We start from the raw sequence: 14,244 nt of genomic DNA, 5'->3' as shown, positions 1-14,244 counted from the left end.
CCTATCATCTCCTGCCTTTGCCAACCCTCTTCTTCCCCCCCCCCCCCCCCACTCTTTTGCTCAGATGCCTGCTGGCATTTTCTCATACCTTGACGAAGGGCTCAAGCCTGAAATGTCACTTACGTATCTTTGCCTTGGCTACATAAAGGACAATTTATGTGTTTCTCCAGCATTTTGTGATTTTTACTTTCCTTTAGAGGAGTGTGCTATGTTTGCCCATTAATTGGCCATTAAACCTCGTGCAGGAAGTTGAATCTTTTGTTACAAATGTGTCCATTACTTTAAGTAAGTGCCATCTTGAAGATTGCTAGCCAACCCATCTAACACTTTAATAACCTTCTGGATATTGGCCCATTGAAGTTTCATTAATGTTTAAAAGATAAATTATAAGAGAAATTCTTACCAGAAGTGAATCTATTCGAGAAAGCAATAAAGAGATTACCGTAATTGCTCAATCGGCTGCCTCTTTTGAAGAACTGGCATTGCTGCAATGTATTTAAATGGCCATTTTCTGTGTTGTTTTTTTTCTTTTGGTAATGCAACATTATTCACTTTGGACTTTATTTCCACATTGCAGACAATTGAAAACTGTGTCTGCATCCTGCGGAACCTTTCTTACCGGCTGGCAGCAGAGACGGCCCAGGGGCAGCAGATGGGGACGGATGAGTTTGACGGTTTGCTGTGCAGTGATAGCAATGGCAAGGATAGCGAGAGCTCAAGTTGTTGGGGCAAGAAGAAGAAGAAGAAGAAGGGCCAGAACCAGGTGATGATCGGGCCCGGCCCAGCTGGGAGAGAATGACTGGGAATTAACATTGGTGCCACTAATGGGCAGTCCACTTGCTGAGTTCACACTTGTGGGTAAAACAGTGTCATTTATGGGTTTTTTTTACACAGCCCCGGTGTTCCAGGAAATTATTCCCATTTTCATGGAAAGCATACTGTGTAAAAAGCTCGGAACGGGAATGAGAATGCCATTCCTGTTCCGATATTTTATCTCCTTGACCCTTTGTCGATTTCCCAGAATGCCTGCAGTCTAAAGTGAACTGCAGGGATTCTGTGAACAAAGGACAAATGAATAGGGCATATCAATGACTCACGATGACACATAAAGGGCAATTCTGGTATGCTGATCTCGCGTAAAGAAACAGAGATCTCGACTTTTGGTCAATCGTGTGAACGTCCAATGCCATTCTTCAGACGGTAAAATCACGTAAAGTCTGCTGATCATGAAAATCACCTAAAAATTTTTCCTATCATGTCCTGTTTTTTAGATATAATCTATTTTTGTGATTTCCTGTCATATTTTAAGTTTGTTCGTATATTACCCACAAAGCAAGCTGTTTTGGTCAGTGCAGGTGCTATGCAAATGTTGTCTTAGGCCTGGGTATGCTTAGTCAGGATAGATGTAGACAGGCTATAAAAGCTGCTCACATATACAAATGCTGTGCATTACCTTGATATAGATTGAACGCATGTTGATGCACCTTCTTCAGGCAACAGCATAGTGAATGTACTTAACATTAGCATTTATTTGTCTTCAGGAAGATTCAATACAGCAGAAATGTCTCGTCAATGTTGCAACAGCTGTGATACATTTGTAGCTTAAGGCTAAATTCAATAAAAGTTAATTTAATGTTTCTCCAACTTTCTACATGATACAGTAAATCTGAAATTATCTTTGTGTTCAGCTTAAGGCTGTCTATCATAATTCCCAATTTAATTTCAGGAAGCAAATCTTTTGGGAGAAAAAAAACTGTTGTCCAGTGAAAAAAAATTTTCTCGCTCCCTGAAGGGAATCTAAGAATCTGGAATCAGAGCAGGAAAGCAGCATTGAGTGGCAATGCAGGAAGACACAAGGGAGCGAATTGATCTATTCCTTACTTCCGTTTTTGAAATCCTTATTGTGTCAACATGTGGCAGGAGTTGAATAAAGTGCAACAATTTTCCTCGATCCCCTTAAGCTTTGTCGCAGCATCTGTCTTTAATCCTGGGACCAATGTTTGGGAGAAAGGCCACATCTCATAACAGCTGCAAAGCACCTCAAATATCCCGTGTGAAGTCAGTTCTTTTGAGTTTATCAGCAATAGAAATAGAAAAAACATTTTTTTTTTGTAAGTGGAATGGCCTGTGATGATCTAAAATGCAGTGGAGAGGATGATGAATGGACATCACAAGTAACACTGAGCGGGGAATTGGATGATTGCTTTTCATGCTGGAGGCCTGTGACTAGTGATGTGCCTCAGGTATTGGTGCTGGGACCATTGTTGTCTGTTGTCTTTTTCAATGATAATGTGGGAAATTGGATCAGCGTTTGCTGAAGACACTAAGATTGGAAGTGTAGTAGACAATGTAGAAGGATTTCAAGGCTACAGAGGGATCAGGACGAGCTGTGAAAATGGCAGATGGAGTATATTGCAGACAAATGTGACCACACTGTGATGCAGTGACCTCACAGTAACACAGGTGATCGCACCGTTACCCGGGTGACTACACCATGGCCACACTGTGATGCGGGTGACTGAACTGTCACTACACTGTGACCCGGGTGACCACATCGTGACGCAGGTGACAACACCGTGATCACACCATGACATGGTTGACCATACCATGACCCAGGCGACCACACTGTGCTCACATCGTGACCCAGGTGACATACCACGACTGCACCGTGACCACAGTGTGACACGGGTGACCACGCCATGACTGCACCATGATGCGGGTGACCATGCTGTGACCACATCCTAATCTGGGTGACCACACCGTCATCACACCGTGACCGGACCATGATGCAGCTGACCACGCTGTGATGCAGATGATCACACCATGATACAGATGACCATGCCGTGACCACACCATGACTGTACCATGACCTCACCATGACCCGGGTGACTGTGCCGTGACGCAGGTAACCATACCATGATTACACCTTGACCTGGCTGACTAAGCCATGATGTGAGTGACCACGCCCACATCATTCACTTAAATTCCTGGGTCCTTTCCTTCCAGTCCTCACCTGCAATCAGTTTCTCTCCACAACTTCACCTATAATCCTGGTGATCCAGAATCTACCTCATTGTCACCTCATTTCATCTGTAATGTGATCAATTTATAAGCGCATGCCGTCAACACCAATTTCTACTTTGCCTAATATCCCTGATTCACCAGACTGGCTGTCCTTTGTTTAATGTCCTCAAACTAAGTGCTGGGATGGCTGAAGCTTTGGCTTTTTTCCCCTATCACAAACCTTATTTTTTCACCATCAGTTCTCCATCTCTTCCCTGGCACCTTTCACCCATCGAATCCTCAAACAGCACATCTATATCGTCATGTTCCCAACCTACTTCAACCCCTTATAAAATGGCTAATTCCATCCCTGATACACCCACCTGATGCTGAAACCCATATCCAAGCCTTTATCTTGGCCCCTTAATGGATCTGCTCAGTCCACTTCCTGAGCAGGAGAAATGGACAATTCCAGATTGCCTGTGTTCACACTTAACCAAGATTATTTCCCCTATCACCTCCGTACATGCTGACCTGCACTTGCTCTCAATTGTAAAGCCTTGATAATGTAGAGTCATCGATTGCACACTGATCCTTCTGCCCATCTGCACTAATAATATTTGCCTGCATTTGATTTAAATTTAGATTTGAACCCCAAGGTTCCTGTTCATCGAAATTCCTTAGTACCCAACCATTTACTATTTGTCTTTGTCCAAAATGCATTACCTCGTGCTTATTGGAATTAAATTCCATCCTCCACTGTTCCACCCAACTTACCATCTGATTGATTTGCTGTTGTGCCCTGACATAACCCTTTCCTGCAACATCCCCCAACTTTGGGGTTATCAACAGACTAAGCCATCCTTCCTCCTACACTTGCATCTGTTTTTAACATCCATTACATGCTACAAGGCTCCCAGCACCAGTCTCTATGGTAGTCCATTGGCCCCAGACTTCTGACCAGGGAAACATCCATCCATTGCATTTCCCTACATGCTATCATCATCCCAATATTGTAGCTCACTTGAGACTCCATATTCCTCTTCACCGGCCTACCAAAACCTTCCGAATTAGTCTACCATGAAATTCTTTTTCTTTTCAAATCTTTCCTTCACCTCTTGTTGCTTTCTCTCATTTCCTTGAGCCTTGAAACCTCGATTATCCTCCTGAGAACATCCTTGATGCATTTTGTTCTGTTGCTGATGGCCACAGAATACAGGTTCATGATAAGAAGTTAAGCTTCAAACCAAACCAAAATAATTTGTTGATTAGAGGCTTGTAAAGAATTGTTGAAAATTAATCTCCTGAGGATTCAGCAAATATTCTCCTTGAATTGATAGATTGTTGGAGTACTGTGCTCAGTTCTGTCCACCTCATTCCAGGAAGGATGTGGAAGCTCTGGAGAGGGTGCAGAGGAGATTCACCAAGGTGTTGGCTGGATTAGAAAATAAGTCTTATGAGGCAAGGTTAGCAGATATAATGCTTTTCTCTTTGGAGCCAAGAAGGATGAGAGGAGACTTAATAGAGGTCTACGAGATTCTGAGAGGAATAGATAAGGTTTGCAGCCAGTGCCTTTTTCCCAGGGCAGGAACAGCAAACACGAGAGGACATCCGTACAAAGTGAAGGGAGGAATGTTTAGGGGAGACACCGGGGGTAGAATCTTTACACAGAGAGTTGAGGGTGCCTGTAATGCCTTGCCAGGATGGTGGAGGTTGAAACATTAGGGGCATTTAAGAGACTCTTAGACAGGCACATGAATAGAAGAAAAATATAGGGTTATGGGGTAGGGAGTGTTTAGTTTTTAAAAATATTTTGGTAGGTACATACAGGTAAGAACCACATCGTGGGCTAAAGGATCTGTCCTGTGCTGTAATGTTCGATGACACCCCCCCTCCACTCACCCACCCACTAAGCTTTGCAAACCCCTCGAGCTCTCTGAGTTTTCCAAACTCTCGATGACTTTTTAATCGGCTGGCTGGCCAACCAATTTTGTCACTTTTTTTTAATGTCTTGCTAAGCTCAATGTCAAATTAATGCTCCTTTAAACTATCTTGAGATTTTTTACATTGGTGAAGGTGCTCCATAAATGTGATATTTAAATATCTAACATGTCCTTGACAACCAACGCCATTTGTTTTGCCGAGTCGCTTGCCATCTACTTCCTGTCGATCACCACTGACCAGTAACTCGAAATGGGCCAGCAATGCACGGCACCCTGGCTGCAGAAACAGATCGGAGGCTGGATATTCTGAAGCATGTGTTTCTCTTCCTAACATCTCATCATCTGCAAAACACAGGACAGGAGCGTGACAAAAATACTCTGCAGCAGGGGTGCAGTGCTGCAGAGCTCACCAGAGCGCCGCCCTGGCACCTCTGTAAAAAAATAAAAGTGCAGGGAATTTCAACTAGTAGGGAATTTAACAGCGACCGCATATTAAATACAGGCAACGTCAACGTCATGGCCCCCACCCCATGCTGAGCATTATACTGGATATACAAGAACTTGTTTCTTCTACACTAAGTACAATCGTCCTCCTTCCTTGTCCTACTGTTCACTCTCAATTATACAATGCCAAATACAACATGGCGGCCTCCAAGACCTGGTCTCATGACACCTCTTGGTCGCCGTTTATTTTGACGCATTGGTCACCCTTGCCATCATTTTCAGTGAGCTCCAGCACCTGAAAAATTAGCACTGCATCCCTGCTCTGAGGTGTCCTGGAAGAGTGCTCAACACCTGAGCAAGGGCAACTGTTTGCCTGGAACCCCATCCACCATCCTGAACCACCATCTTTTCCCACCACCACTAGAGCACAGTGGCTGTAGGGGATGTCATGTACAAAATGTCATCCAAACTGTTCCAACAGCACCAATCAAGTCGTGACCTCTACTATCTTGAAGTACAGGGCAATATAAGAACATAAGAAATAGGAGCAGGAGTCGGCCATCCAGCCCGTCGAACCTGCTCCACCATTCACTAGGATCATGGCTAATCTGATTATTGGCTCAACTCCACCTACCTGCCTTTTCCTCCATATCCCTTAATTCCTTTTTTTAATGTAAAAATCAATCTAATTGAACCTGAAATATGTTTAATGAAGTTGCCTCAACTGCTTCCCTGGGCAGAGAATTCCACAGATTCACTCCTCTCTGGGAAAAACAGTTTTTCCTCATCTCCTCCTTAAATCTACTCCCCCCGAATCTTGAGGCTGTGTCCCCTAGTTCAGGTCTCACTTCCCAGTGAAAACTATTTTCCTGCCTCTATCTTATCCGTCCCTTTCATAATGTTATACGTGCCTGAAAATATCACTGCCTGCAGCTAGGCACAAGTTTGACTTAAAGATAAATTGGAAATCTTTTATCTTCATTGGGACTAAATCCTGGATCATTCTATACACTACCACTGTGGGAATACCTTCACCAGAAAAAAAATGGCGCCGGTGACCCACGGCAACTTTCTGTGGGCTGCAGAACCCTGTTAAAAGTGGTCGTTCTGCCTCGCCTGCAGAAAAAGAATCTCAGGATTGTATGTGATGTCATGTATGTACACTGACAATAAATCTGAATCTGAACTGCAGTGATTCAAAAAAATAACCCATCACTACCATTCTAAGGGGAGTTGTGATTGGGGAAAAGCCATGTGACTTGCTAGTAACGTACAAATCCTGAAGTGTATTTTTAATAAATGTCATTGCATCAGCAGGAGTTTAGCAAAGGGTGTTCAAACCCTTAAGGTGCTTTTATAAAATGCTGTTGGGACAAAATGGAGAAATGATGTGGAGCATTCATTGGGAGAATTCAGGTTCATTGGGTTTATTTTGGATGGAGAAAATACTGAAGCTGAAACCTGGCTTGCTATAGGCGAGAGAGATATCGGGAAACAAAAGCAGCTGTGTGTCTAGCCATTGAAACAAGTATTCATCAGTATTCACTGCAGAGGAGTTAACTGGCATTGCCAAGTCTGTAAACAAGTTGTCAGGGGATACATTGAGATAAACAACAAAGAAGAGCTTTTCAAAGGACGTGGAAATCAGAGCCATTGATGGTTCACACAGCATCAGACCCAAATGGAGTAAGTCCAATAAAATCAGTGCCAGAAGGGCCAATCTGTCTCAAACCTAGGGTTTTATTTTTGCTGTAGGTGAAGCTTGTCTTAGAGCATCTCATAGGAAGTGTTAGCTTGTTATTGCCTTTGTCAAGGTTAGTTATCTAGAAGTAGTTTGTACTTGAGAATATCACGCCAGAGGTTGACCTCCCCCCTCCCCGCCCCCGCCCCCCTCCCCACACACACACACACACACACACACACACACACACACACACACACACACACACACACACACACACACACACACACACACACACACACACACACACACATCTCATTCCCCGTCCCATCTAGCCTACAGATGGAAAAGTAAAGAATCTTCAGAAGGAATTTTCAACTAAACTGAGTGAACTTCACCCCAAAATACATTATAGGGCCTGGAAGTAATTCAGATGTATGATACTTTTAGAATAAGAGATGAATCCAGCAGAATGCACATAATGATGTCAGTCAATTTTGAGAATAATCACACTTATAGTATAGTTGTCTTCAGGCAAAGTAGGGTTGTGGAATAGTGGAGAATTGGGCAATGGCAGTCGATGTAATTTAATCCCCATACATGATTTACTGATTTTTTAATGTTGTCCTTGGTCCACATTTCTGATGGGAATGTGCTTTTCATTTGAGATAGTGAGGCCCCAGTGGATTTCTCAAGTGAAAGAACCCACTGCAATGCCTGGACTGCTGTAGTAATTCTGCCACTACCATTTCCTTCAAAACCAATCTACTGGTTATTCATCTCATTGCTGTTTATCGGCCTTTGCCCTAAGAGGGTGCAACATTGGCATATGACCAACACTGAATACAGTTCAATAGTACCTCGTCCATCGCAAAGCATTAGTAACATCCTGTGGGTTTGAAAGGTGCTTGACAAATGGAGGCACTCTCTGTTTTTCTCCCTCCCCATGGTGAAGGACTGATAACAATGCAAATAATTTCTTATTTTCATATCCCCTTTAAGCAAGGTACCATAATATGTGCACGTGAGCTTGTTTCTTTACTGTAAACAGAATAGAACAAAGAGAGGGACAGATATGTATTCTTAGAAGAACTTTTGGAGCTTCTGGGTATGACTACTAATCTACCCATGAATTCTTTATGGAGGACTCGATGTATAATCTGAGCCCCCTGGTTCCCATCCCACTGCCAACTTATTGATCCATCGGCAATGATGAGAAGGACTTATCTTAGTCACAGTGTCGAGGAGTATAAATCTAGAGGGAGTCAAATTAAGGTGGGGGGGGAGAGAGATTTAAAAGGGGCCTGAGGGGAAGAGGGTGATGGACATTTGGAATGAGCGGCCAGAGGAAGTGACAGAGGTGGCTACAGTTGTATTGCCTGAGCGACATTTAGAAAGGTACGTGTGTTATGAGCCCAGAGGACCCCAAAATCCAGCAACAATAGATATTCACCAAGACAAATGGTTATTTTTTTAAAAAGTTGCTTTCAATTATCTTTAAACATGAAAACAGAATTAGACTTTAATCTTTCCTTTCCACATGCGACAGAATATAGATATGTTTTTGGGAGATAGATTGGGGCAGGTTTTTTAGTGTAGGTCACATACAAACACTTCAAAATTGATCTCATTTAAAATATTGGAGCTCTGCTCATGTTAGACGTCAGCCCCACAGCCTTCGCAGAAGCTTTGGAGAGTGCTCAAGAGACTTAATAAATGGATTGTTGTTAACAAAAGGACAACAGATGAAAGAGCTTGTTGGAGCCACATTCTGTCTGGAAGGGAGCTTGCTGTTCTAAGAGGGTCATGTGGTTTTGCAAGCAGAGAGGGTAAAATAGGCTTTGTGTGTGTGTGTGTGTGTGTGTGTGTGTGTGTGTGTGAGTGAGAGAGACACACAGAGATTAGTTCTGAACAGCAGCTGGACTGGGGAGAGAGAGAGAGAGAGAGAAAGAGAGAGAGAGAGAGAGAGAGAATTTAGTTCTGCAATTCTACAGTTCAGCAGCACTTGCTAGGACTAGAATTTGACAAGCTGGCAAGCTTGTGAAAACCCCATTTGGAAGACGGGTTCTGAGTTCTTAGATCAGTCTGGTCAAAGCCCTTGTGGTTCATGCAAGAGGAGAGGACTGGCTGCCTAATGTTTCATTTGAAATAAGGGAAACAAAAAGGAACTCTGCGGTGACCTGAAAGAAAGAGGTTATTATCTGGAGAACCCTGAGGGGTCCAGTTTCATCAGCAAGACACTGAAGTGGCTGGGTGTCCAGTGTACCACAAATCTCTCTCTGAAAACTGACTAGAACCTTCCTGAGCAGTAACCATTTACTTTTCAAGCACCAAAGCCTAGTGAACTTTATAAATGGTAAATTCTGTGCACAGTATAAGAATTTCCTGCAACCAGTAAACTTGGAGGAATGAGAAGTGAGGTTGGACTGTGAACCAAAGAACTTTTCTGAACTTACACGCACATTACATATAAGTGCACTTAGAATTAGAAGGGGGTTAAGTTAGGTTAGTTAAGTCAATAGTGATAAAGTCTAATTTCATGTTTAAAGATAATTAAAAGCAACTTTTGTTTAAGTAACCATTTGTCTTGGTGAATATCTATTATCTCGGTGAATAGCTATTGTTGCTGGGTTTTGGGGTCCTCTGGGCTCATAACACACATTCCTTTCTAAATGTCACTCAGCCAATACAATTGTAGGGGTGGCCAAATTTACTTGATGTAAGAGTCACTAATGATAAACTTCAGATGTTTGAGAGCCACAACAATCACGTGATCGCAAGCTCACAGTTACCATTGTGAGCAGCGGCTCATACAATTCCTGTCACAGCAACCATACCATATATGCCGTTGTATAGGATGACCATGGAATTTCCACCAAAATATTGGTTTTGAGCCATATCCTTTGTTTAAGACTACCCCAGCCCCTCCCAAATCTTACCACTGACCCATGGATGCTGTTAAAAGCAAATCACAATCTATTAATAATAAATTATAAAGTTTTATTTGGATATTTTAAAATAACCTACTGTCGGCTCCTGTAATGGGCCGTTTAAAGCCTGTACAGAGCCGACAGCAGTGGGACCCCATGGGAGAGCCCTGAGACTTCACAAATAACCATCGGAATATGGACGAAATTGCGTCGGAGCCGGCAGGAAGGTGGCGGCGGTGTTGAGACTTCATCGTCAAGGGAAGAATTTTAGATCTGGCGTACAGGACAATCTGATTTTTAAGGTGAAAATTTTAAGTTTCAAGGATCGTGCCATATAACGGCATATACAGTATTTCTATGAGCCGCACATTACACGTCAAAGAGTCGCATGGGGTTCACGAGCCATAGTTTGGCTGCCCCTGATTTAGAAGGATATGGGTGAAATGCTGGCAAATGGAACCAGCTGGACAAATTGGCCTGAGGGGCCTGCTTCAAAACTCTATGACACAAAATGTGTGCAATGTAGAATGTGTTTTACTGCCGGAGCAGCAAGGTGACTGATGCGTGAGTTAGTGGTCTGGTCACTCAAGAACAGCCATCCCCATGAACAATGCAAGTTTCCCTGCATCCCTCCAGGCCTCGATGCAGAAATTGCATCAAAGGCATGAGTGTGATCAACATCAGAAAGCATCCAGTTGGGAATTCCAAGCAACGTGGAATGATCTGGAAATGGCCATTATCCCGCTTCACCCGTGAGGCTGTGCCATTGACTTTCTAAGCACACCTTTCATTTCATACTTGAATGGTTGAGCTCAGGGCTGTTGTTTGCGCTCAGAGCTCCAGCCCCATGATAGACTTCTGTATTAGACACAAAATTCACGGCACTGCAACAGCTATTAAGGAAGATAGCCTGGGAATCATTATTCACATGAGCTTGCAAAAAACTTCACGAATAGTTAAGACTTTAAGTAGATTCACTTATCGCACTGCTAGATGGGAAATTTAATTTCATGCCCCATGAAGAGCTGTTTTATTTCCCCCCAGATGGTTAAATTACACTTTTTTTTAAAAATTCAGAACACTGATTGGAAATTTCAGAGAAAGGTCGGGCAATTTATGATACAAAAAAGTCTGCAGTTTCTTCACGTGTGACAGAGGGCAGCAGCAGTCCTTACACACATTGAAGTCCCTTGTGTGCCCATGAGAGGCAAACGTTTACTTACACACACACACAAACCCTACCTAGTGCTTGTATTAATTGCTTTCCTTTCCATCACAGTGCAAGCAAAATGTGGTGTGTAAAACATTGCAGGTACATGGATCGCTTGATTCACTGCTGTCAGCACAGAGCAGCCAGAGTTTGTTTATCTCCCAAACCATTTATCACTTCCTCTGCTGATGTGCAATAGAAACACCACCAAAAGAGATTCTTAGTCTTCCCACCTCCAAAAAAAACACAGGAAGACAATCCTATTGTCCTCGTCTTATTTATCTTTTGTGGTCAGCACATAATGGAAGAAGTATTTATCAGAAGGAAAGAGACCTACTGGTCCACCAAGGCTCCCTGCACTTCTTCCATTTGCAGCATCCTGAGAGGACAGCTACTACAATCTCCACCAGGAGATTTGTTGGGAGAGGCAGAATCTCCAGGTCAATAGCAGAATTATTTGAAATTCTCATGCTCTGCCAGACTGAGGCCACCCATAGTTTGGAAGATCAACACTTTGTATTTCTGTCGGGACACCCTCCGCACCCTCCGGCTGGATGGCATTAGTATTGGTCTCTAGTTTCCATTAGCCCCCTGACCTTCCCTTATCCCTATTTCCTTTCCTGTAGCGCTCACTCGCTCGCTCTCTCTCTCCCTCCCTCCCTCTCTCTCCTTTCCTCCAGATCTGCACTCACAGAGCCACCTCTTTCCTCTCCTGTCCTATCCATGTCCAATTGTCTGTTGGCCTTCATTCCTACCCCTGTCTTTTCTTCCCCTTTCCCCCCTATTCAGACACCGCCTGCTTTCTGCTCTTACGTCGAGGAGGGCTCAGGCCCGAAACGTTGGCTATAATATTTTTATGCCCTAAGGATGTTTGGAGATCTGATGAGTTCCATCTGGATTTTCGTGTTTTTAACTTTGAAATACATCGAGACTGTTCTGGAAATATTCAGCTGGGCAGCCGGCATCTGTGGAGAAGGAAGCATAGTTAAGGTATCAGATCAGTGTGCCCTCAATGTTCTTCTTTTGATCACACAACATTTCTCGGAGGATTATCTTAGAAACCCATTAGGGCTTTTAGTGGAGGAAACCGACTGACCTGGAAATTCATTTGATGTTGAAATCTGAGCGATATAATTTCTATTCAGAAAGGAAAATTGGAGTCTGGCCACATGGGCTCTAAAGTGCACAATTCCCTTCCTGGCTCAGCTGTGCACCTTAATTTTTTTGTCTGTGTCCGTGACGGGCAGGGCACCATGGAGATATAGGCCTGTTCAATATGTGGGGCCTCCTTTGTAGTGCATTGTACAGAACGTGCTGACATAGCTCCCTGGCTGGGTATCCAGAGGTCAGGAGCTTCTCCACACATAGATCTAAGTTAAATGTATTACATGATAGCTCTCCTTCTGGAATCTCCAACATACCATCCCTTCTCCAGGAAATATTTTATATTTTTTAATTTTAATGATACAGCACAGTCGAAGCCCCTTCAGCCCATGAAACCCATATTACCCAATGACACCCAAATTACTTACCAATCCCGTCCATCTTAAAGGGTGGTAGGAAACTGGAGCACCCGGAGAAAACCCACGCAGTTCACGGGGAGAACGTACAAACTCCTTATAGATAGTGGCAGATTCGAACTCTGGACACTGGTGCTGTAAAAGCATTTCCCAAACATCTACACTCACCAGGCCCTTAACTGTGACCCTTTTCTCTTCTGCAATTTCCTGACCCCCACCCTAATGATCTTGGCCCATCGCATCTGATGTCGTTGATTTTTGGTCCAATTGGCCTTGGGGACATAATCTTATAAAAACTGATCATACTGAAAACTCTTGGCAGACGAGGCAACATTTGTAGAAAATAATGGTTAGCATAAGGGGTGGCACAGTTAGCGCCATGCTGTTACAATACCAGTGACCAGGGTTCGAATCCAGCACTGTCTGTTAGGAGTTTGTACGATCTCCCTATGTCTGTGTGGGTCCAGTTTCCTCCCACCATTTGAAACATACAGGGGGTTGTAGGTTAATTGGCTGTAATTGGACAACATGGACTCGTGGGCTGAAATAGCCTGTTGCCGTGCTGTATGTCTAAATTTTTTTTTTAATTAGATCATAAACTGAAAGAAAATCCTTCATTAGGACTGGGAAATAAAAGTTAAAAGTTAGCATAAGCTTTATAGTGCGAGGAAGGATTAGGTTGGGCAAGGGAATTATTTGTGACATGAGGTCAAGTTTGCCTTGGAGATGTTTTGGGGTGATCCATTCAAATGAGTTATTTGAGGAGGTGATAGAAGGTGGCAACACAGATGTAAAAGTGCAATAATGGGGTGTGGAATGTGTTCAGTGGGTCAAGCTCTACTAATAGAAACAGACGATATTTGGATAACTTACTGCAGAAGTGGCCAGTTCCAATACATTCAGATAAAGTGAGTTACGTGAAGATGGAGAATTTAATATCGATTCTGGAAAGCTGCATCGTACGCAGGCACAAGTTGAGGTGCTGTTTGTCAGGCTTGAGAGCCAATTGCAGAAAGGGTTATTGCATTCAGTCTGCAGGTGATTTCATTCCCACATCTTTATGGTTGACCCCCCCCCCCCCCACCCGCCAACAACAGTAGTTTAACAAGGCCCTTTGGTACGTAACATATGACTTACTGGATTCTTGCCTAGAGATCTGCACTATTGATCAGAAGATTGGAGTTCAAATCTCTTATTGGCAGCAATAACTAAATATATTTCCAAAATATTTAATTGGCTTTAAAGTACTTGTAAAGATTGTGCAATCATTATTCACATGAGCTATATGAATGCACCTGCTTTTGATGATGGTCCACGATTGTTGGAACAGTGACTTTGCCTTTCTCAACCTGAATCATTTTTGTAATACTTTATTTATAAAATTTTAAACCAAAAAAATTACATTACATTCAGTTCAAAATTATTTCAGAATAAATTACACATAGTACACAACATCTCACCACTCCCTCAACCCACCCTCCCATCTTTTCCACCCCTCCCCCCCATCCCCTCC

At 43.1% G+C, this 14,244-nt stretch overlaps 1 protein-coding gene across 13 annotated transcripts in view; it reads left to right on the top strand.

Annotated features, from left to right (window-relative positions):
- The window catches only part of ctnnd2b (catenin (cadherin-associated protein), delta 2b), a 1,542,927-nt gene that overhangs the window by 1,456,963 nt on the left and 71,720 nt on the right, over positions 1-14,244 (top strand). For all 13 annotated transcript variants that reach the window (XM_069906986.1, XM_069906993.1, XM_069907003.1 and 10 more), the window contains one exon: positions 578-763. In XM_069906986.1, the coding sequence (XP_069763087.1) occupies positions 578-763 (186 nt within the window). The remainder of the gene's footprint in view (positions 1-577; positions 764-14,244) is intronic.

The sequence above is a fragment of the Narcine bancroftii genome, chromosome 1 (assembly GCF_036971445.1).
Source record: "Narcine bancroftii isolate sNarBan1 chromosome 1, sNarBan1.hap1, whole genome shotgun sequence".
Classification (NCBI taxonomy): domain Eukaryota; kingdom Metazoa; phylum Chordata; class Chondrichthyes; order Torpediniformes; family Narcinidae; genus Narcine; species Narcine bancroftii.
The sequence above is the reverse complement of the archived record's forward strand: the minus strand, read 5'-3'. Positions and strand labels throughout refer to the sequence as shown.